We start from the raw sequence: 21,543 nt of genomic DNA, 5'->3' as shown, positions 1-21,543 counted from the left end.
CGTTAAAGACAAAGGCACTAAGTTCTGGGGTATCACAGTTGCTGCATTGCTGCAATATGAGCGGTTGTTAAGATGAAACGTGTAAGAACACGTGAAGACCATGGTGATTGCCATGCCAGTACATGCCCTACCTCCTAGAAACCATAGTCATGTCTGAGCTGCGCGAAAACCTTGAGGCTACAACGCCTTATGATTGGCATGCAATGCGATACGAGGTTGGTATTTGCCTTGTCTACGACATCGGGTACCGACGAGGTTCTACCAAGGAAAATCCACAAAGTAGAATCCAAACTCCAAAGATAACAGAGACCGCGAGGTTTCGGGGGATGCGCAGTGTACGGTGGATAGCAGAGTAGATTCGTTTCCCACCCGCAGGCCCTGCGACCTGAGCGTAGGTGGGCTGGTGGCGTCCGGTGATCGGAAGGAGGACAGGCCGCCATGTTCCGTCATGGCCTCTGAGCTTTGCGGTGCTTCTCGCCCCGGGATAAATTGTAGATTTTGGACGCAACTCCAACCGCACGAAACGAGGTGGGCATGTGCACGATGGAGCAGGGTCATGGATCTCTACGGCCCACTTGGTCTAGGTTCGTTTCCTATGAGCAACCGCGTTTTTCTGATACGCCCGCCATTTCGAGAGGATGGGTAAAGGAACGGAGGGAGGGTCCCGGCGGAAGCAGATGCAGTGATCGGCATGAGTGGGTAAGTGTGGGACTAGGAGCTGAGAGACCTGTCATGGTCCTGCGCCCTCAAAATTGGCGCTGTGGTCGTCGTTTAGCTAACAAGCGGTATGTGAGGCTCCTCGCACTTCTGGAAATCTCAGGGCCCATGGACGCCGATAGCTACAGAGAGCAGAGTGCGGACCACCACGATGAGTCTATCCCCGCTGTGGGGTTAGGGAAAGATCAGGCCTCAGGAACGACAATCCCAGAGGTCTCAAATTACTCACCTCCTCCAGTGACATCACAATCCTGCCCCTCGCGATCAATTGCTGGCATGCGCTATGTATCAGCTAGTGAGCGTCTTTCATCCGCGACGACGTGGAACTCTTCTCGAAGTCGCTGTACACGTTCGAGACTAGGATAAGCTGGGAATAACGCCTCGAGGCTGGTGTTCCCCTAGATCATGCCTTGGTAAGCCGAAGCGCCATAAGGCCTTGATTCTTGGAGACGAGGGGTGAGAGATCGTCGGCGAAACCTCCGAGGACAAACCGTTACGAAGAATCCCGGGGTGCTGCTCCAGGACGAACGCACACGGTGTTGCACATGGACTCGACAGATGCCTGCGGCAGGTAAGGGACCGTCGGTACAGGAAGTGCGAGAGAGACGGGGAGTTTAGACGGAGATGTACAGTAAGTAGCAAGTGGTGGACGTCACAATTGCTGGCCGCCAGCGCGCCTCGATAGTGGATGGCCCCTGTCTTCTGATTGACGCTACTGCACACCTTTCAGGCCATCGGCCAACAGCATCGTAGATTTTTCTCTGGTCAAAACTCTACCACCCTGTCCAGAAGGCTGTATGCAACCCTTACACACTAGTTGTACGGTAATGCTGTCCCAGATCGAGGCCTGAGACAATATGATCTAGTCTTGGTTCTAGTCGTGTCCAACTTCCGCCCTCTTCCGCCTCCTTCATGACCATAAGTGTACTACCGCACATACGCACGCCCTTCCAGTGAGATTGACATGCCATTCATAACATCTCGTGTTTATCCTTGCTGTACTACCACTCTTGTCTTCGCAGTTCCCTGGCTCGATAGGATGTTGAGTATAGCACATGCCAGTACCCGTGAGACCGTTCGAAGCCACAGGCAAGCAGATCTTTACGACATCGACATCGCTGGGCGCGTATCGATATCTGCAGGCCTTCAGCAAACACCCACTCAGCCAACAAGCTTCATTCCTACATAACGTGTAAATCTTCACCATGAAAGACTCCCCGGTAAATGAAGATAAGGTGTTCGACAAGGCGAGGCATAGGTGCAATAATCCAGCATGCTACGCCAATGGAGCGGAGGTTAAGCTGTTCCTCTGCACGGGGTGCAGAATGGCAAAGTACGGCTTGCGTGAGCGATAGACGACTTCAACGACAGCTTATCGTTTCTAGGTATTGTTCGAAAACTTGTCAAAAGGAAGACTGGTCGGTTAGTGTTCTTCCGCTCTCGAGCTTAGGGGCATACGTCCTGACTGCTTGTACGCTCAGAACCACAGGAAACCGTGCAAGCAAAATGTCCAGCACGAAGCAGCCCTTCGAAATCCCTTGAACCCTCTAAACCTCCTCCCTCTTCCAGATGGTCTTACACCGTCGGAGCTGGACTATCACTTGGAGAAGTGGATCGCATTTCACCACCAACCGACCCTTATGTATGCGGTCATCAATGCCCTCGACCTCCCCAGCGACATCTCTAGAGCCAACACCCACATTCTCCGGATCCGCCTGTCTTTTCGCATGGGGCACATCAACACTCACCGCGCCGATCCACAACGCCCGCCACCTAATGATCGCAAGGAGACGCATGCTAAGGACTTCGTGGTGGTGACGGCGGAGGCGATCACCATGGAAGAGGCGCGCAAGCTTAGGGCTCCCTGGCCCGAGAGCATTGCAGACCTTCAGAGCATGCAGATCGAGAGCGAGCGCAATAATCGCGGGTCCATTGCGGTCGCCGCGATCGAAGCATTCCCGCTCGGGATGCAGTGCGTTCCCTGCGGAAGTCTCAGGGCCTCAAGCCTCAAGACATGGATGACCGACGCCAACTGGAAGGCGACGCTCATTGATCAGGTACAGAAAGGTGAAAAGCTTCATTGAGGGGTAGAGGCCTCGAGGGGATTGGGCGCACGTATTTAGTACATTGACGCATGTAATGTTGTATTGGCCTTTGTAATGTTGAAGTCAAGTACTCACGATTCCGCAACGGAAGAGGTTGCATACTCAGATAAAGGACAGCCTACTTAAGGGTGAACAGGAAGTAGTCTAAGTAAGCGGCGCGCAACCCTGCCTTCCACAGTATCACCAGACAAGCTAGTCTCCTGTGGGTAGACCTTTATAGATAGCGGAAGATAGTCGTTCACAGACAAGCAGGCTGAATCATCTCTCCGCAGAGAAAGAAAAAAGAAAGAAGGAATAGAATAAATGTGGGGGTTAGCGTAAACATACATAGATATTGGATACAAAACAAAACAATCCCCAAGAAGATCGCCCCCTCGACAACGCCTACAAGATATCCTCCACCTCATCCAAATCTTCTTCATCCTCCTCTCCCTCTTCGTCCATGATCGAGTCAAAGCTTGTCTCGGCCACGCTGCTGATAGTCGCGGCACTAGCCCTCGCCATAACAGGTCTTGCCTTTGAACCGTGGCCATTCACAGCCGGACGAGATGGTTGACGGCTGTTGGCCCTACTGTTCCCGCTGACGCCTTTGGGCTTAGCCTTCGAGGGTGGCAGCTTTGGTTGTCTGGAGGGAGGAGGGGAAGCGGCTTCTTCCTCTTCTTCCTCAGAGGGAGGGACGACAGAACCTTCGTCTTGTTCTTGTTCTTCCTCATCATCGTCTTCTTCATCTTGCTCTTCATCTTCGTCTTCATCGAAGATTTTCTGTAGCGGTGGTGGCTTCTTCACAGAACTAGAATATTCAATCAGTCAATTAGGCTGATAACGGAGCGGAAGAGGATACTCACGCAGCTCGACGAGGCTGAGTCCGCATGGGCGTGATGAAATCTTGTGCAGGAGCAGGATCTTCATCATGGCCCTCGTCTCCTTCACCTTGCTCTGAGCCCGAAACGCGTCTCCGTCTGTGCAAGCTCCGTTAGTAAAGGTATACCAGATAAACAAGTGAGGGTGACGTACTTCGCAGGTTGTTTACTCCTAGTCTTCCCCTTCCCTTTGCTAGCCTTGTGTGTCGACCCATATGATGCATTCGAGTCGGCATCTTCTCCTCCACTGCTGGTTGGAGTGTCCGTCATAGCACTCTCTGAGCGCCTAAAATTATCCAGAATATTAGCAACAGTGTTTGGCCAAGGCAAAGACAAAAGCAAGCGCACCGTTTCCGCGAAGCCTTAGTTTTCGAAGGAGGATCGTCCTCATCATCATCCTCGGGGATAATATCGTCCAAGAATTCAAACAGATCCTTGAGGGTCTCAAACTGTCGGTACTCTTCCTCGGAGAAACCTTCGAGTAGCTCGGCATATCGTTTCGTGACGGCTGCGTCGAATTTGTTGAACGCATTCCTGGATGTCGTGTCCCGCAATGGACGCCTCTAATTATCGCAATGGTCATGAGTAATCGTCGCTGAAGGCTAGAACGGATTTCCTTACGGATTGAAGATTGTGCAGGAGAAGCTTGAGTGTCCGGACTTTGTCGGCGTCCACTTCGTCAGGGAGATAAAGGTGGCCAAGAATTTGGCAAAGGACCTTTTTGTCTTCGCCTGTTCAATGTTATGAGGATGCGTGTGCAAATGGATGGATAAAGTTTTACTTACGCTTCATCTTGTCCTTGTAAAGGGTCTTAACGATATCTGATGCTAAATCGAAATGAATCATCTCGTCCGTGTCGGCGCCTTCAATCTTGCTGCATAATTAATTAGTAGTGTTGACCAATGTCATCTCAAAGCGCTCACAATGCTTTGTCTGGATTCGTCCAATCGGTCATCATACCCGCAATTTGCAGTGGTGTAACCATTTCCTGGTCCTCATCCAAGTCGCGCGACGCCTCTGCTAGTTGTTCGAACATCGGGATGAAGATCTAAACGCACAATACGTTAGGTAACACGAAAATATCCCATGGAGGATGAGAGAAACATACCTGCTGCATTCTGCGCTGATTCGTGCAGCTGGCGTAGCAATATGCAGGCAGGAAATACGACAAACATTGGCGCAGCTCGAGATTGTCTACCGTGTCGGGGGAGACGTACGCGGCGACAAGGCTCTTGAGCACCTTCTCGTCGCCCACCATTCCCGCGAGGACAAGCTTCGCTAGACCGATGACGAGGACGGCCTGCACGCGGTCGCTCTCCTCGGCGGAAAGGATGTGCAGCAGGAAATCAATCACTTTATCGCCCTGTCATATGAAATTACTATTAAAAGTCTCATAGGACAAGAGCATTTGCCACGTACTCCAGAGTCATCGCGACCGAGGAAGTCGCGGTCATGCACCATCAGAATATCGAATACGATGTGCAGGACTTGGATCTTGAGAACCTCGGGTGCGGCTTGGATTTGGCCCAGGAAAAGTTGGAACGAGTTGAGAGCCATGCGCTGCATTTATCAGTCGTGGTTAGTTCATGCTCGTCTTTGTACATTATTTATACACTCACGCGAGCGATAAGGCAACACAACCCAAGTGCGACGAGACCCTTCTCGCGAAGAACAAGTTCCTTGCGTTTCACAGCGGGGATAATTAATTCGCCGAGGATACCTTCTAAAGTTGAGTTTTCTTCAAACGTCTGCCGAAGAAACCTTAGTGAGTTCGTTCACGAACATTTAGACGGCGACATACCCCGTTGACACGTTCCAGCATTCCGATACACAGCGAAAGACATCGTAAATCTATGGCGTCGGCGCGTGCACGTTCTTCGGGCGTCATGTTCTCGCGGGCGGGCATACGCGGTAGGCGGTTAAGGACAGCAGCGTCGTCGTCTTCCAGCCCTGGTGCAACGCTCTATAAAATCCACGGTGAATCAACAAGTTGACAAAAGTATAGTAGCAAACGTACAGCAGGCTCTTCCTCCTCCTCCTCTTGATCTGTGTCCTTGGGATCTCGAAGTTCGTGCACGACTTCGACGACAACACGGATGAGGTCACGTTCACTTGATGAGAGCGTGCGTAAGACGTCAAGGCAAACCGAGACGAGGGAGTCGGGTAGACTACTCTGGGAGATCATCTCACCTGCGGGCAATGTTGAATTAACGACTGTTTCTCAAAGTGACGAGTGGTAATCAGACTTACGAACGAGCGAAAACATCTTCCGTCTACCCATCTCATCCGTATAGTCCATGTTCACCGCCATTCGCAGCATTTCCCCGATGACGAACTCCGCGTCCATCTGCTTCTCCTCACGACGCGCCTGCGCATCTTCGTTGAGCGCGTTGCCGAGGTGATCTTCGTCTTGAGCTCCGGTAAGGTCTTTGATGAGGTCGTTGTACGTTTGTTGGATACGGAACGCGAGGAACATGACGACAGGAATCGCCGCGTCCAGATGCGCCTCGTCCTTGATCGCGATGCAATGATCGACGAATACGCGCGTGAGGAAGGTTTTTTCGGGAGTAAGGGTGAGCCAGTACGGTTCTGTTCTGAATGGTTAGTCCTCTTTCGATAATATTGATATCGAACATGGGAAGATAACACAAACCTTTGAATTCAAGCTTGTCAAAGACATCCAAACGCGTGGCAAAGATGCTGAGTAGCGCGTTCTCCGCGACTTTGTTCTCCACAAGGTCGAACATCCTCAGGAGCGCTATGAGCCGATCCCGCACCTCCTCCTTTTCTTTTTCTTTCTCTCTTGCCCTCGCCTCCTCGCTACCGGCTGGGGGCAGCTCCTCGTCCTCGGGTTCGCCTTTAGGCTCGATTGTAACGTTGTCAACCCACTTCCCGAGTAATGCCGCAGCTGCTTTACGCACGCTGGCGTTTCGGTCGCCGAGGCCATTTTGTATCACAAGTTCTCGCTGGGCAATGGATAGCGCGCGTGGGTGCGTTGGGCCCATGGGATTTGGAGCATTGTTGCTGTCCCCATCTGCAACTCGTTCTTGGCCAGCGACGGTGATGTTGGTCGCGAGAATGATGTTGTAGACTACAGTGCGTATCGTGTCTTCCGTATCGCGTGTGCGTCCAAGTACGCCAGGAAGGGTGAAAGGAGAAAGTGGTATATTCATGAGTGTGCAACGTCGAACTTCGCTGTATCCGGGTAAACCCAAGAAAGCAACAACTAGTGAATGTCGACTTACCTAGAAGGGTCTCGAGCGAGAGTGTTAAGCAAGACCTCTATTGCGGACTCCCCATCTTCGACGTCGTCCGGTGACTCGTTTCCGCAGAGTTTCGTGATCGCTTGGACAGCCCGAATGCGGACTATCGCCTCCCTGTCTCGTATCCGGTCGAGTAGAGCAGATCTGAGTGTAACGTACAAGTCCTCACTGGGGTATTGCAGTTGAGGATAAACCACAAAAAACAAGGTCGCATTACGCACTCAAGCTCGCCAATATGCGAAACACACTCGTTGAGAATGTCGACGCAACGAAACCGGGCAATCTTGTCTTTGGCCGTCAGCCCCTTGAGCAAGTATCTGAGCAACTTGTTGAAGAACCGGCCAGCAGTCGAATCATCTTCATCTTCATCGTCCTCCTTCTTGATTTCCGCAGCTAAGGCTCGAAATTCAGCTAGAAATATCCAAGGGGCCGAGTATACCCTTACCCTTGTCATTGATGAACTTGATATACATCCCGATGAACTTGACAATTTTGTCGGCCTGTGACGTTCCCTTCTTGACCACCACCACTCGCAAGACCATGTCCTGAAACACGTCTTCGAACATCTTCTCTCCCGTCAGCTTCATGCTCGCGCCATCGTCGACTTTCTCGGTAATTGTTGCGGCCTGAGCATGGAGTTTGTGGAGAGCAACGAGGTTCTTCTGGTGGTTGGCAGCGGTATTCTGAGCCTGGTCAAATATGCGCGGTATCAATGTCGATAGTTGTTCTCTGTCCACAGTAGTGCGGGCAGGCATTGTGTGGGCGGGACGGCGTCGCGGTGTCGCGCGGGGATTGCGCGTGAAGGGAAGTGGGCACTGGGGACAGGACAACGCCAAACGCGTCTCCCAACCCCTGGCATCACGTGCTAATCGCGTCTAGCGCGCCATGATCTCCTCGGACGACAGCCACGAGTGCCTTTGTGGAAACTTTCACCCTTGAATTGCACCCCACAGTCCCATTACGACCTTATGGCTTACATGAAATTGAACGCAAGTGGAAGAAGATGTTTCATGAAGCAACGTTAAGCAGCCTTCAGTCAACACTTCTGTCCCTACGAGAAACCACACCATAATCGTGCCACCCAGGGCATATCATAGAAAGTTCGCCAATACTTAACCCTTTAAAAATCGATGCACTGTAAAACTTGCAGCAACTCATACCTCCGGACTACTCAGGGGCCTTCTAGAGTGTCTAGCTTCACAATCTCGGTCGTTTACTGACGCATCGACGCGCCTTATTCGGTTCTGTTCATTTCTCTCGTTTTGGTCATATGGGTCCTTGTTTTCTAAGCGAAAATAAACAACAGACGCAAGCACTCTTTCTCTTCCCCCGCTTTCGCACTTGTTGTATCACCTCCGGCGCTGGTACAGTTTCGAGCATGCTAACAGGCGAACAGCCCTCCAATTTTAACTATGCATGCCATCCACATAGCGCGTATAGTCAAGGCTCTGCACTTCCTGCGATGAAGCGGCTTCCTGGCACACTACCGGGCTTTTCCTTGAGTGTCTGCAATTCATGGACATATAACGTGGAACAAGTGCGAGCTCGAAAGGTAAGTGTATTGTTTACTCTCCGAGGTGGCAGCCTTTGACAGGGAGCAATCAGCGTAATGAAACGGCAACCCTGGCTCAGGGGCCGAGCCAACTTGAATGTAACTCATCATACGGTTACACCCAGCGAGTGAACGAACTGGACAACTCGGCCGGCCAGCGAGCCCCCTTGCAAGTGAAAGTCGAGGGTGATCGTCTCTGCTTGTTTCCAGTACGTGGGTGCAAGCTGTTGATCGAGTCAGCTTCTATAACCTCAGCACAGCAAACTTTGACTGAGAACGTTATAAATCGTCCCGAAGACAAAGCGGGCACCCTCACCCATGTAACGCGCAACGGACTTCCGATACCCTCGGAATTGAACCCGAACACACAGTATATTGTTCCTTCCAAAAGGGATCTCCCCGACTACGAGCCCACGGACACCGACAACCTGATCTGTCTCATGCTAAACATCAGCCCACGGTATAAAGTCGACCTATCCATCCTACCTAGAGAGAAAGTCGGGGACATACCCTGGTGGCTCTACGTGGCCCTAGCCATCAACGGCAACCCCTCCAAAAACCTTTTCCTGGTCGAGATCGCAGACACCCTCCTCAAACACTGTCCCGCCGAAGCCGAGAAGAACACCTTCCGGGTATGCCTATTTCATCCCAAAAGGATGCGAGACTGATCAGCGATCGTCGTAGAACCTGGTTTCGCATACCCTGTGCCACTACAAAATCTTCAGGTTTCGTAGGTTTCATGGCTCGGGCGTCGGCACCTGGTCCATCGATACATCCAGCCAGGCTTGGAAGCCTTTGAGACGGTATCATCTTGATAGGGTAAAACCCTACAACGAGGTCATTTGGCCTTGGGATCGCCCCGATGAGGGCAAAAACAAACAAATAACACGCAAACGGGGAGCAGGTGCAGAAGCCATGAAGGGCGGCGGCGCCAGCAAGGCGATGTCAAATGTCCGTCGCTGCGCTTCATCAAAGGGCGCCGTATCAAAAGGCGGGGAAGGAGCTATAAGGAACAAGAGGAAAGGAGCTGCCAGCGGAAATGTGCATCACCATCCTTATCAGTCCGATGGGATTTTCGCTTCGCACGGATACTAGACTCGATTCAGTCTGTCTGATTGAACTGATGTCCACCAACACATAACCGCAATACGACCATGTTGGTGGAACCCAATTATTGATACACGTCGCTGTCTAGAGTCCTCGAGATCTAACTATATGATACATCAACGAAACGAATAGTAACATGGTCAATGTGGAGGGAGAGGATACAACAAAAGGAAGGGAATCAAATAAAGAGGGGCATGTGCGTTCAGAGTGTGTAGATTACAAATGGATCGAAGGGAGAGTATCATAGTCCAAGGAGTGATTAATGTACGAATGCATGCGCATATGCGCGTAGTGTGTTACAAGGAATGGGTCCATCATGCGATGTGTGTCTTGAATCTATAACCCGCCGTTCTAGCTTTCTCCGGGGGGATTATCGCCGCCTGCTACTGGCAACGTATCGTTCACATCAGGAATCCGAAAGTCTTGAGCACTACCAACCAGCAACGTCAGTTCCCTCATTCACCCCAACAAATAGCCTGAGAGCACGTACAACAGAATCTGCGCCTGCCCGCTCGCATTAAACTTATAATTCGCAATCACCTTCTGCGTCCTCGCCACCGCCCGGAAATGCGTAATGACCGGATAAAAGATAAACAGGAACAGCAAGCCCGTGATGAGCACGAGCAAAAACCCGACATTGAACAGCCCTCTCGCGGACACACCAAGTCGGCCTCCGGCCGCGGCGCGGTCGACGCCGTCGTCGTCGTCCGGCGCGGTCGCGCTGTCGTCGTCCAGCGCGGGATCGTACAGGTACGGCACGAACCGCCGCGGGTGCGGGAACGTGCGCGACGGCAGCGAGCCGAACGGGTATTTGGAGTCGGACGAGAGGGGCAGGGAGACGGACGCGGTGAGCGAGCCCGACTGCGACTGCGAGCGGGAGTGCGCGAGGGAGTGCGAGTACGAGAGCGAGGGGATGACGGGCGCCAGCGTGCTCGCGGTGGCGGAGTAGGAGAGCGAGCTGGACGAGGGCGTGGATGCCATCGACGAGCGCGGGTTGCGCGCGCCGAGGATGTGCGGAGCCGTGAGCGGCTTGCCGCGGTTGGCTGAGGCAAGCTTGTATAGGATCATAGGACTGCTCGCGCGGCGAGTTGGAGGGCTTTCGCCCTGCCTGCCCTCGTCTTGTTGGACTTCAACTTTTTCGTTCTTTTCGTAGCTGCGCTGGGCGGCGGCCGAGGCGAGGACTTGAGATTCTTCGGAGGCGATGCGCGTGAACATGAGTTGCGAGCGTGACGTCATGAGTCTATGGCCCCTATTTTTGGGCGGCGTCGATGACGAAGGGCCATAAGGCGGCGGCGGCGCCATCGATAATGAGGAAGAACCATTGGGGTTGAGCGGGGAGGGGATGTACTGCCGAGGCGACTGCAGACTGGGGAGGGCGACAGCCGCCGAGTCATTGTAGAGCGCGACCGGATCGAACGCTGGTGGCTGCGAGTCGGCGTCTGAGTTGGGCAGTCCGAGCGTGCTTGACGACTTTCCGTGCGTGTATGGCTTTGGCGGCGGTGGAGGCCGCTCCTTGGAAGGGACGGGAGGGCCTATGATACTGGTGGTGCGGGGCGGGAGCATGATGAACTCATGGCCGGGTGATATATCGCTGAGCGAGAGCGACGTCTCCCGCGAATCCTCCGTCGATGAACCAGGACTACCCGTATCCATCCCCGCTTCCTGTGCCCGCGGCGGCGTTGACGTCGATGCCATCATGCGGTCCGGCTGGCAAAGCACCAGCGGTAGAAAAGGTACAGACGACCGACCCCGGGTCGAAGCTTAAGTATAGCAGAGTGGAAGGGTAAACTAAAGAAAAGGCGTGGCGTGGGCACCCATGAGCTCAACGGCAAGTTATTTGAAGGAGAGATACATCTACACGATGCACCCAGCAATCGCCCTTCGAGCCCCTTTCCGAGCCGGCCGGCGTTCCAAGACCGTAAATGCCAAAGATAACGGGCCATGTGAGCTGCCAGAGGACGCCCAATGTTGCCTGCGCGTCTGTGCGGGTGCCTGGTGGCGTTGAGAGTGTTTGACGTTGTGAATCGTACCGTCGAGAACGCCGTCCTTGAGCAGAGGGCGGAGAGATGAACGAAGAGGAGGTGAGGGTGAGTCGCGTTGAATGCCATGTGTGTCTGAAGGCATGCATGAGATCCAGGGCCGGAGAACTGCCATTCCAAGAAGTCATGCTTCGATGCGCATGCCTTGCCGCTCGCAGAGGAATATATCGGGCCGGATCCAAACTGCATCATGGGACAGGCGTGAAAGGTTGTGAATACGATGAAGACCTGGGTCGCGAGGCGAAGATGGGTTGCTGACTTCAACACTCACAGTGGTTTTCTCAACGACTCCAATGATGACGTTCGAGCTAAAATCGCCGCTGGTGTCGTCAATGCTTCTTTTTCTCGTCGTGAACACAGTTTCGCATGCGCAAGAACGGACTCGTCGAACTCACCATCGCACTATGATTGGCAGCACAGTCCTTCCGAACACAGCAAGGAACTCATTGCGTCTACAACCTAGCGAAAACAATCCGCATCAGCCGGTCAATAGCACAGGTTCTATGAGACGTACCCTTCTGCGAAAGGATACGCCGCAGGAACCTTACCTCTATACAACACTTGATACAACATGTGCCTGAGGCACGAGCTTTCAGGCTTGAAGCCACAGGACTCGTGCTGTTCGAGAGCGATCGATGGGTGCTATGTTTGGTGTGCAGGTGGCGAGGACTTGACACAGGATAACAGAAAGCTCGCCGAAGGTAAACGCGAAATTGCAGTCGCTCTAAGGCCGTTGACAGGTACACATACTGAGCAGAAGCGCTCAACAACACTGAAGTTGCTCCAAAAGAGGAAGCGCCTTTCACTCTATCTCGCGACGATAGGTTTTGAAGATCATATGAGGGCTTTGAGAGCGCTAGCCCTGTCAGTGTTCTGATTTATCGTGCAAGCCTGAAGGACACGTACTACCGGGAGAAACTCATCCACGCTATCCGACCACGACGGTCAGAAAACCTACCTCAGCATCCAACATCAGTGAGCCTCCACTACGGTTTTGACATTGGTGGCCGAAAAATGTCGAAAAGGGCGAAATCGTGTGTGGTTCAATAGTTCAGATCACCATGTTACTATGGTTAGCCAATGTTGGGCTGCCTACTGAAGACGGTTGCAGGTATAGAGTAGACGAAGGATGGTTACAGGCCAGGCTGTCTTGGTGAAGCTTGAAGGAAGCTAAGTGAATTTTGAGAACCGCATCAGTCTAGCGTCATCTGGATTTGATAATGTGTCAGTGGACGCTTGGTAAGTAAGTTCTCTAGTGGCCAGGCTGTAGCTCGCCATTGGGTGGTGTCATGAAGTAGTCAGCGCACATCAAGAGGTTGTCACAAAAGAATCACGACATGAATTATCAGATAAAGCATCGTTCCCACGTCCGCACCATCATTGGTAATCTCTTCGGCCGTCTCAAGCCGTTTCTTCGGACGCGATGGTTGCGGCGTGGCCAAAAATAGATCCTAGCTTCCTATTGGCACGGTGTTGTTTGCGCCTTGACTAGCTGCAGCGCCACCTGTCTCACGACCGGTCGGGTCCTCGGCGCGTCAATGCTTGTTCCACACGAGCTTACCCCTAGGTTGTACAACACACTTTCCCTCTGTCTCTTCTGCAGCTGGCTGAGCGTATAAATATCACTGTCATGTTTCCTCATCATACAATCCTTGACGGTACGGTCTCGAACACAAGTGACTTGAATCCGTCTGGTTTTACGAATACGCGTTCTTCATCCTTATGACGACACCAACCGACAGCCCGGGGCGCAACACTCCAGAGGCTTCTACTCAAGTTACGGCGGCACCAGCCAAACCCGAGGTCAAGCTCGACATAGAGCATGTGCACGTAGAGGACGACCCTCGAACATGGTCGAACATACGGAAGGTGAGCATGTTTTTAATTCTCGCATTTCTCTAATAACACTATTGGTGAATAGACCACAATCCTAATCATTATATCGGGCGCGTCCATGATAGCAGGCTTATCAGCCAATATTCAGAACCGTAAGTTAACATAGTTCGTGAAATTCGAATAACCCCTGAACTGCTGTTCCTTCACAGCTGCCAACGACCAAATAGAATCGCAACTTCATACAACGAGTCAAGATATCAGTTTGAGCTTGTCTATGTTCATTCTCGCGCAAGGGAATTTTCCCTTACTATGGAGTGTGCTCAGTGAAATCAAGGGTCGCAAGGTACGCGTTTGCAACGTCCTAGTCCTACTCGCACTCAGTGCGCATCCAGCTCGTGTACATCGCTTCGATCACAATATTTACTGTCGCCTCCGCCATTGTCGCCATCGCGCGTTCAATAGGCCTTGTCATTGGCATGCGTGTTCTCCAAGGAGCCGGGTACGTCTGCTCGTCAAGCATTTATCCGCCTCTCCTCCTAACTTATACGCGTATTTCGGCTCTAGCTCAAGCTCCGTCATCAGCATCGGAGCAGCGACCCTCGCCGACATCTACGAGCCGCACCAGCGCGGCACCATGATGGGCATCTACCTCTCCGCGCCCCTGCTCGGACCCTCGATCGGCCCCATCGTCGGTGGCGCGCTCACGCAGGGACTCAGCTGGCGTGCCGTGTTCTGGTTCCTGTGCATATGGGGTGGCGTCATCGTCTTCGCGTTCGCCTTTCTCTTCAAGGATACATTTAGGAAGGAGCGGAGCATCACGTACCAGAATGTGCTCAAGCGGCGGATTCGGGAGAGGCAGCTGAATGAACAGAAGAAGAAGGACCAGCTGAGATCGGGAGACGTTACGCCTGCGTCTGCGGAGCGTTTGCCGGGTGGGGGAGCACAGGTGGAGAAGCAGGTGCAACAGACGGGGGACTTGGAAGCGCAGAGAACGACGTCTGTTAATGTGACCGCGGATGCGATGAAGGAGGTCAAGCCATCCTTCGCGGATATCAACCCCATCCCGCCCTACCTGAGGGTGCTGAGGCGGAAGAATAACGTAGCAATTCTGGTCCCATCAGGCAAGTATTCATGACATTATGCTTTTCGTGCTACATTATCCAACACCAACTGTCTCATTTCCAGGGCTCCTTTTCGCCTTCAGCATGAGCATCACGTACACCTGTGCACGAACACTCGCCAACTCGTACGGCTACAACGCACTGAAGACCGGTCTCGTTCTACTCGCATACGGTATCGGTAAGTACCCGTCATTGATATTACCCTTGAAGTGACTAAACAGCAACATCGAACGCCTGTGTTTTCAGGCAGTATGGCCGGCAGCATCCTTGGTGGCCGCTGGTCCGACCGAACCCTCAACCGACTTAAAGCTGCTAACGGTGGTGTGAGCTACGCTGAAGTATGTCTACTCTCATCAAACGTTCGCATGGACATTCCCATTAAATCTATCGCGTAGATGCGGCTCGAGAGCACCAAACTCGCGATGCTCTGGTTCCCGCCCTCCGTGATCGGGTACGCATGGGTGTGCCAGCAGCATGTGCACGTATCCGCCGTCTGCGTCATGCTTTTCCTCACCGGGTTCTTTTCCATGTGCGTTCTCATTAGTTGCAATCCCGATACACAATCGAGGAGCTGACTGCGTAGTGTGGGTTACCTTAGATGGATATACAGCAGCACACTTGCGTACATCGTCGACGCCAACGTCGGCCGCTCCTCGAGCGCCGTCGCGACCAACAGCTCGTTCCGCGGCATCTGCGCGTTCGTCGCGTTCGAGGTCGCCGTTCCGCTCCAGGTGCGCTCATTTCGTACTGCATGTTGAGGCGATCAGTTACTGATATTAGCCGCATAGGATGCGATCGGCGACGGCGGGATGTACACCCTCTGGGCAGGGCTGATGCTCATCGCGGAGGGGGTTGTTCTGCTTGTCCTCTACAAGGGCCGCGTGTGGAGAGAGCAGGCCGTTGAGGCGGAGCGGGTGCGGCAGGAGCGCAAGGACTTGGATGCTGGTGACAAGGCGTAATCTTTTCGAAGCGTAATTTTTAGATCTATCATTATTACATGCTTCATGCTTCACAAGCCTCGAACGAATGGCCTTTATAGAACCGTAGTACACTTTGTTCTGTAACGTTAGACGTGTCGACACACCCACTCAGTTAAATCTCATCCTAGTGTTTAACCAACTTGCTTGAACTTCCACCGTAAGATAGGGGTTGTGGCAAACGTGTGAAAACCTTGATGAAATCACATGACCGACGCGTTGCGCGACCCCTTGCTCATCCTCTATCGCGACGAACGGGTTCACGCGCACGTCGAGGTATAGCCCCTGCTCGCTAAGTGGTGCATGAGCTGGAGCTAACCCTGGATAATCAACAGAATACCAAGAACCTCGGCTTTTCTGGCGGTCTCAGCCCGCGTCGACTTAAGACGATCAACATGTCCATGTCATTTGAGCTGCAGGACGAGCTTCAAGATTTCCAGGACTTGAGCACCTACAGCATCCCCAACGAACATGACTTGAGCTCAGAGGATCCTGGGGAACTACTTCAAGGTGCGTATCTACGTCAATTTTCATGTTGGCGCTTGCGTTGAAGCCGCGCCCCACATTCAGAGGCTGTTGGTGCCGTGGCGGCGTCTTCAGACGCGATTACCGACCCACAAACGTTCGACATCTTCCGGAGCATTCTCAAGTATGCGGATGAAGTACCCGGAATGTACATGAACAAGCTCTTGGACGCTGTTACCTCTGGGTTTGCGGCCGAACTGGACTCTACCATTCGCGACGTGGAGCACGAAGAACAGGAGGTGTTCATAGCCCACAAAATGCCTCTGGAGATGTACGCATTCTTGATTAACTGGTTCGTCATTGCTGCGGACAAGGTCAAGGCGTCGGAGGACGAGCCGGCACCAGCACCAACGCGAGCTCGTAGGGGGAGAGGAGGGAAGGCGGGCACAAGTCGGGCAGTGGCAGCAAAGAAAATCGCCGTCGAGACATGGAGCTGGGCGGACCATGTAGAGGGTGTTCTCAAGCTCATGAGCCGCGCATTGGCCAAGCTCAAAACCCATCGGATATGGTTGACCACGCCGGAGAGAGAGGCCCTCGTAACGTGCGTCCTCCTTTCTGATCGAAGTTGTTTTATAGAGCTAATATTGCAATCATACTGTTAGATGCCTCACACGTCCAGCATATCACGTCGCCGAGAATGACCAGCACATGAAATCCCAAGCCATCCGGGCGAACGTCTACCGCGTCGTCTGCCTCGCTGTGAAGCACCACTCCCACCAAATGGCCGCCCAGGTCAACATCATCCAGACCCTCCAGTACCACGAACACCTCTCCGAGCCATGGGCCGAATGCCTTCAACTCCTCCATAGCGAGTATGACTACTCCCAGCTTGGGGATGAAGTCCTACGCGACATCGCCTCAAAGAACTTCAACGCCCAAGACACTCGCGGTCCACGCGCGTACTCCAAGTTCCTCACCCGCCTAGCGGAGCTCGCCCCTCGTGCGGTCCTCAAGCAAATATCACTTCTGCTCAACCATCTCGACTCGGAGTCGTACCCGATGCGCATGGCACTTGTCGAGGTCGTCGGCTCGCTCATCCGCGAGGTCGCAGTGGCCGCGGCGCAGGAAGAGAGCACAAACGCGCAGGCGATCGACCATGACAATGAGAAGCGGAGCCAGCAGATCGAGCGGCTCTTTGACCTTCTGCTCTCGCGCACGCTCGATCTGTCGTCGTACGTCCGGGCCAAGGTCCTCCAGACGATATCGAAGCTGTGCGACATCCGTCAGGTCAAGTTCCCGAAACAGCGGCTCAAGGCGACGGAAGCTGCGACGGATATGCTCGGTGACAAGGCCGCGATCGTGCGGAAGAATGCGCTCGCGCTGCTTACGAAGCTTATCACGACGCATCCATATGCGGTTATGGAGGGCGGAGAGCTGAACGGGCCGGAGTGGCAGGTAACCTACAAGAATGCGACGGCGGAGTTGCAAAGAGTCGAAGGAAAGTTGGGCAAAGCCATCGAACGCGAAGAGGAGGAAGAGGAAGCAGGTCAGACAGAGGCGGACGGCGAAGAGACGGATGGAGAAGAAGACGAGGCAAAGAGGTGAACATTTCATCATGCTGTCTATAAGGCGCTTCGGCTCACCTTAGAGCTCAGGTCCGACGACGATATGGAAGTCGACGAAGACGCTCAGGATGGCAATACCGAGGCAGACGGCTCGGATGAGGAAGCCAGAGACCCGGACGATCCGGACGCAACTCCTAGGAAGAAACACAAGAAGTCCAAGAAGCTCAAGAAGAAGCCTCGCAAGTCCGAGCTCAATATGAACGCGGTAGTGTCGGAGAACCTCGCAGTCGCAGCGCTGGAGTCGAATGAATACATGTTCATGAAACGGCGCAAAGAGTACTGCACAGATGCGCTCGACTTCATACATAGGCTCGAGGGCTCTGTGGAGGAAATCGAGAATTTACTTGGGAGTTTAAGCAAGGCAGAGGTGTTGGAGGCGATGGAGTTTTTCCGGGTTGCATATGCGTATCGCTTGGAAGGTGCTGAGGTACGTTGTTAATGCGTTATTCTGACACCCGATTATTGAAATTCCTATCCAGATTGGTATCAAGCGTATGGTTCATCTGATCTGGAGCAAGGACAACAGCTCGACGTCGGAGGATGACAAAGAGCTCAAGGGCATCAGAGCACGCCTGCTAGAGTGTTACAAGAGCATCTACTTCGAACCTCCTGGGGACCTTGGCCACAAGCAGCAGATCAACTGGATCGCAAAGAACATGATTGAGTGCGCTGAAAACTACTTCGCTCATATTGTCCGTGCTCATCATGTTCTCTGTTAGGTTAACGTACGATGCAACCCTTGCTGAGCTGACCAGCTTGGAGGAGATGCTGAAAGCATTCATGGAGGATAACCAAATTTCGTATGAGGTCATTTCGAAACTTTGGCAAGTCTACGGTGCGTAACTAGCTCTTCAAACGCACAAAATTGTCAACCTAATTATTTTATTAGGCTCCTCGAGGCAGCTTCCTCGATCTCAACGGCGAGGTGCCATAATCATTCTCGGGATGCTCGCTGTCGCGAAGCCAAATGTCGTTAGCGAGAGGTTATCAACCTTACTGCAAGTCGGCCTAGGTCCAGTGGGCAGGGTGCGTATCTGGCGGTTGCGTGAATTGCTCGAGCGCTGACAGTACTTCGTATATCATAGTCTGACCTCATGCTTGCCCGATACACCTGCGTTGCACTGCAGCGGCTCACTGGTAGCGCAAAGAAGGTCAAAGGTGCGCATTTCTTCGCTAGCCTTGATTTCAAGCGGAAACTGAGTTTTTCCTTGTTTTAACTTCAGGTTCACTTCATGACAAAAATATTCGTCTCGAGATGAACCACTCGATTTTCAAAAAGTTGCAGAAAACGATCGAGTACCCCTGCCGCTCAAAGGACTGGTTCGGCATGGCTGAGCAGGCGATCAACACCATCTACGCTCTTGGCATGCATCCGGACGAGTTGTGCAGTGCGATCATCAAGAACCTTACTCGGCGGGCATTTACCAAGCGTCCTCCAAAGCCAGAGCGGAGCAGCTCCGAGGAAGAGGCGGACGAGATAGCTGCGGTGCTCGACGAAGATAAGGCTCCTCAGGAGGAGAAGGGCCAGGGCCACGACGAGGATGAAGACGAGGACAGGATGGATGAAGATGAGCCGCCTGCGTTTGCGGCGCCTGCGCAGTCGGAAGAGCCAGCGTCGCAGTGGCCCGGATCGAGTTCACCCAGCCGTTCCCAGCCTCCAAGCGACGACATGGGCGACGTATTCCAGCTTAGCCAACTGCTCTTCGTCGTTGGCCATGTCGCCATCAAGCACATCGTTTACCTTGAGCTCGTCGAACGGGAATGGAAGCGGCAGAAGGACGAACGGGAAGCTGGTACGTTTTAATGATTCTTCGCGAAAATCTAAATTTGACAAATAGGATTTTATAGCTGAGAAACTCGCAGCTGGCAAGGGCTCGACGGAAAAAGACTCCAAGGACGGCGAAGAGCTTGATCAAGTCGCTGGTAACGCGGAAGACGAGATCGGCGAACGCCTTGCTGGCGTGCGAGAGACCGAGCTGCTTTACGGCCCAGAGTCGCTGCTGGCGGTGTACGGCCCACTTCTTGTACATGTGTGCGGAAGCCCGCATAAATTCAAGGTAAATACCCCTCGGCCTTCCGTATTCCAGAAGAAATTTCTGATGCCTGCGCTATCACAGAATCGGACCCTCAAGTCGGTGGCCACTCTTTCCTTCAGTAAATTCCTTTGCATCAGTTCCCAGTTCTGCGATGCGCACCATCACCTCCTCTTCAAGATCCTCGAAACCTCGCGCGACCCCAACCTACGCGGTAACATTGCCATCGCGCTCGGTGATGTTGCCGTGTCGTTCAGCACCATCATCGACGAGAACAGCAATGAGCTCTACAAGGGCTTGTCAGATGATGACCTCATCGTCAGGAAGAATACGCTCATGGTGCTCACACATCTTATCCTCAACGGCATGATCAAGGTGAAGGGCCAGCTCGGCGAAATGGCGAAATGTCTCGAAGACACAAATGTTCGTGTTTCGGACCTCGCGAAGCTCTTCTTCAAGGAGCTGTCGACGAAAGAGAACGCCATCTACAATAACCTTCCTGATGGTACATCCTTGTTTTATCCATATATTATCTTCATTACTCACGCGCTTTTCATAGTTATTAGTCATCTTTCGACGGGAGAGCACGCCGTAGAGGAGGAGATATTTCAAAACACAATGAAATACATTTTCACTTTTGTCGAGAAGGTGCGGAATTTTCCAAATATGACGCCGGAGCGCTTATCAGCTTGTCTTAGGAAAAACAATCGGAGAGCATCGTCGAAAAGCTGTGCCAGCGTTTCCGGTTATCCGAAGACCCCCGGCAATGGCGCGACATTGCGTTCTGTTTATCTTTGCTAAACTTCAAGTCGGAGCGCTCGGTCCGGAAACTTATCGAGGGTTTGCAATATTACCGAGACAAGTTACATGAAGAGAAGGTGTTCGAGCGCTTCCAGGAGATCCTTCAAAAGGTAATGGTCTGTTTCCCGGTCTTCATGATACTATATTTATCTGGGTGTAGGCTCGTTCGAATAAGGCTGCCAACAAGCCAGATAACGAGCTCAACGAATTCGAAGCCGTGAGTGAATGGACTTGGTTCAGTGCACATGCTTGACTAACGACATTTATAGATTCTGGAGGACCACAAAAGGCAAGGCGAGGAGGATAATGCCCTGGAACGGAGAGTGGAGGGCAAGAAGGCCGCGGCAAAGAAGAAGGCGACACGGAAATGTGAGTGATTCCGCGTCTGATCACTGTCCACTCTCTGATGCATCAGATACAAAGCAAATCGCAAGAAGGGTGGAGGGACTAGAGCAACGAGGTCTCGCGCGGAACCCGAGGAGGAAGCTGACGCTGAGCCTGAAGTGGCTGATGAGGACGACTTGTATGAGTAATTTCTATTGTTATTATCATATGGCCTCTTCGGCCGCCATTGTATCAAGTGTTATTATACGACTCCTTGTAATGGGTATTGCACACGGGTCTCTTCTATATCCCGTTGCAACTAATGCTCTCCGGTGCGCACCAGCATCGCCGACTCCCGCGCCTCCCAGCGGCCCTAAGCTAAGCATGGGCGCTTAAGTGCTTGCGATGCAGCGTTCGATGACGTTCACTGATCGGAGCTAAATTTGGCATGCATGTCCATCTGGCGTGATGGACATCATGTCCGCACATCCAACGCACATCCATAAATAATTTAAAACCCCAAATCCATTAAGGAACGTATGGTGCCTGTAAGGTGCGTCCACAACGATAGTCCACAGAGGTACCTTCGTTGTCCGCAATGCGTACGTGGGCCCCTGGGCGTATCTGCCATCTTACATATGTGGTGTAATAAGATGCCGGTTCAGGGATCTTCCTCGTTCGCAGCACCATGTCGGCTATGGTGTGGACAAACGGAAAG

At 52.8% G+C, this 21,543-nt stretch overlaps 7 protein-coding genes across 7 annotated transcripts; 4 read left to right on the top strand and 3 right to left on the bottom strand.

Annotated features, from left to right (window-relative positions):
* Window positions 1–401: 401 nt before the first annotated feature.
* Window positions 402–1,264, top strand: CONPUDRAFT_83719 (uncharacterized protein; the record flags this gene model as incomplete). The annotated part of the gene is made up of 2 exons (XM_007773112.1): window positions 402–883; window positions 947–1,264. Coding segments are annotated over exons 1-2 (472 nt in total), but the record flags the coding sequence as incomplete, so codon positions are not given.
* A 406-nt stretch (window positions 1,265–1,670) lies between these two features.
* On the top strand, window positions 1,671–2,858 carry CONPUDRAFT_108026 (uncharacterized protein). The gene is made up of 3 exons (XM_007773111.1): window positions 1,671–2,050; window positions 2,103–2,139; window positions 2,199–2,858. The coding sequence occupies exons 1-3, from the start codon at window positions 1,923–1,925 to the stop codon at window positions 2,799–2,801; spliced, it is 768 nt and encodes a 255-aa protein (XP_007771301.1). The 5' UTR covers window positions 1,671–1,922; the 3' UTR covers window positions 2,802–2,858.
* A 348-nt stretch (window positions 2,859–3,206) lies between these two features.
* On the bottom strand, window positions 3,207–7,700 carry CONPUDRAFT_74965 (ARM repeat-containing protein; the record flags this gene model as incomplete). The annotated part of the gene is made up of 17 exons (XM_007772972.1): window positions 3,207–3,612; window positions 3,668–3,781; window positions 3,837–3,968; window positions 4,031–4,245; window positions 4,304–4,413; window positions 4,468–4,556; window positions 4,606–4,730; window positions 4,791–5,045; window positions 5,102–5,242; window positions 5,302–5,430; window positions 5,484–5,645; window positions 5,700–5,872; window positions 5,933–6,271; window positions 6,336–6,877; window positions 6,928–7,089; window positions 7,167–7,338; window positions 7,391–7,700. The coding sequence occupies 17 exons, from the start codon at window positions 7,698–7,700 to the stop codon at window positions 3,207–3,209; spliced, it is 3,576 nt and encodes a 1,191-aa protein (XP_007771162.1).
* A 642-nt stretch (window positions 7,701–8,342) lies between these two features.
* CONPUDRAFT_138603 (uncharacterized protein) lies at window positions 8,343–9,203 on the bottom strand. Its single transcript, XM_007773110.1, has 3 exons — window positions 9,008–9,203; window positions 8,814–8,930; window positions 8,343–8,721 (listed from the first exon to the last, which is right to left on the bottom strand). The coding sequence occupies exons 2-3, from the start codon at window positions 8,815–8,817 to the stop codon at window positions 8,459–8,461; spliced, it is 267 nt and encodes an 88-aa protein (XP_007771300.1). The 5' UTR covers window positions 8,818–8,930; window positions 9,008–9,203; the 3' UTR covers window positions 8,343–8,458.
* A 752-nt stretch (window positions 9,204–9,955) lies between these two features.
* On the bottom strand, window positions 9,956–11,299 carry CONPUDRAFT_156225 (uncharacterized protein; the record flags this gene model as incomplete). The annotated part of the gene is made up of 2 exons (XM_007773109.1): window positions 9,956–10,034; window positions 10,095–11,299. The coding sequence occupies 2 exons, from the start codon at window positions 11,297–11,299 to the stop codon at window positions 9,956–9,958; spliced, it is 1,284 nt and encodes a 427-aa protein (XP_007771299.1).
* Window positions 11,300–13,365: 2,066 nt separating this feature from the next.
* Window positions 13,366–15,715, top strand: CONPUDRAFT_145537 (vacuolar DHA amino acid exporter; the record flags this gene model as incomplete). The annotated part of the gene is made up of 10 exons (XM_007773108.1): window positions 13,366–13,512; window positions 13,565–13,631; window positions 13,689–13,822; window positions 13,872–13,978; window positions 14,044–14,600; window positions 14,665–14,778; window positions 14,847–14,938; window positions 14,996–15,129; window positions 15,199–15,331; window positions 15,389–15,715. The coding sequence occupies 10 exons, from the start codon at window positions 13,366–13,368 to the stop codon at window positions 15,557–15,559; spliced, it is 1,656 nt and encodes a 551-aa protein (XP_007771298.1). The 3' UTR covers window positions 15,560–15,715.
* A 110-nt stretch (window positions 15,716–15,825) lies between these two features.
* On the top strand, window positions 15,826–21,034 carry CONPUDRAFT_138601 (uncharacterized protein; the record flags this gene model as incomplete). The annotated part of the gene is made up of 17 exons (XM_007773107.1): window positions 15,826–15,853; window positions 15,913–16,087; window positions 16,148–16,643; window positions 16,705–17,643; window positions 17,698–18,094; window positions 18,147–18,331; window positions 18,387–18,502; window positions 18,557–18,693; window positions 18,753–18,825; window positions 18,891–19,460; window positions 19,516–19,724; window positions 19,785–20,205; window positions 20,260–20,348; window positions 20,399–20,611; window positions 20,662–20,718; window positions 20,771–20,870; window positions 20,925–21,034. The coding sequence occupies exons 2-17, from the start codon at window positions 15,973–15,975 to the stop codon at window positions 21,032–21,034; spliced, it is 4,227 nt and encodes a 1,408-aa protein (XP_007771297.1). The 5' UTR covers window positions 15,826–15,853; window positions 15,913–15,972.
* Between the last annotated feature and the right edge of the window lie 509 nt (window positions 21,035–21,543).

This window comes from Coniophora puteana (assembly GCF_000271625.1).
Source record: "Coniophora puteana RWD-64-598 SS2 unplaced genomic scaffold CONPUscaffold_10, whole genome shotgun sequence".
Classification (NCBI taxonomy): domain Eukaryota; kingdom Fungi; phylum Basidiomycota; class Agaricomycetes; order Boletales; family Coniophoraceae; genus Coniophora; species Coniophora puteana.
Note: the sequence above shows the minus strand (reverse complement) of the source record. Positions and strands in the feature narration are given on the sequence as shown.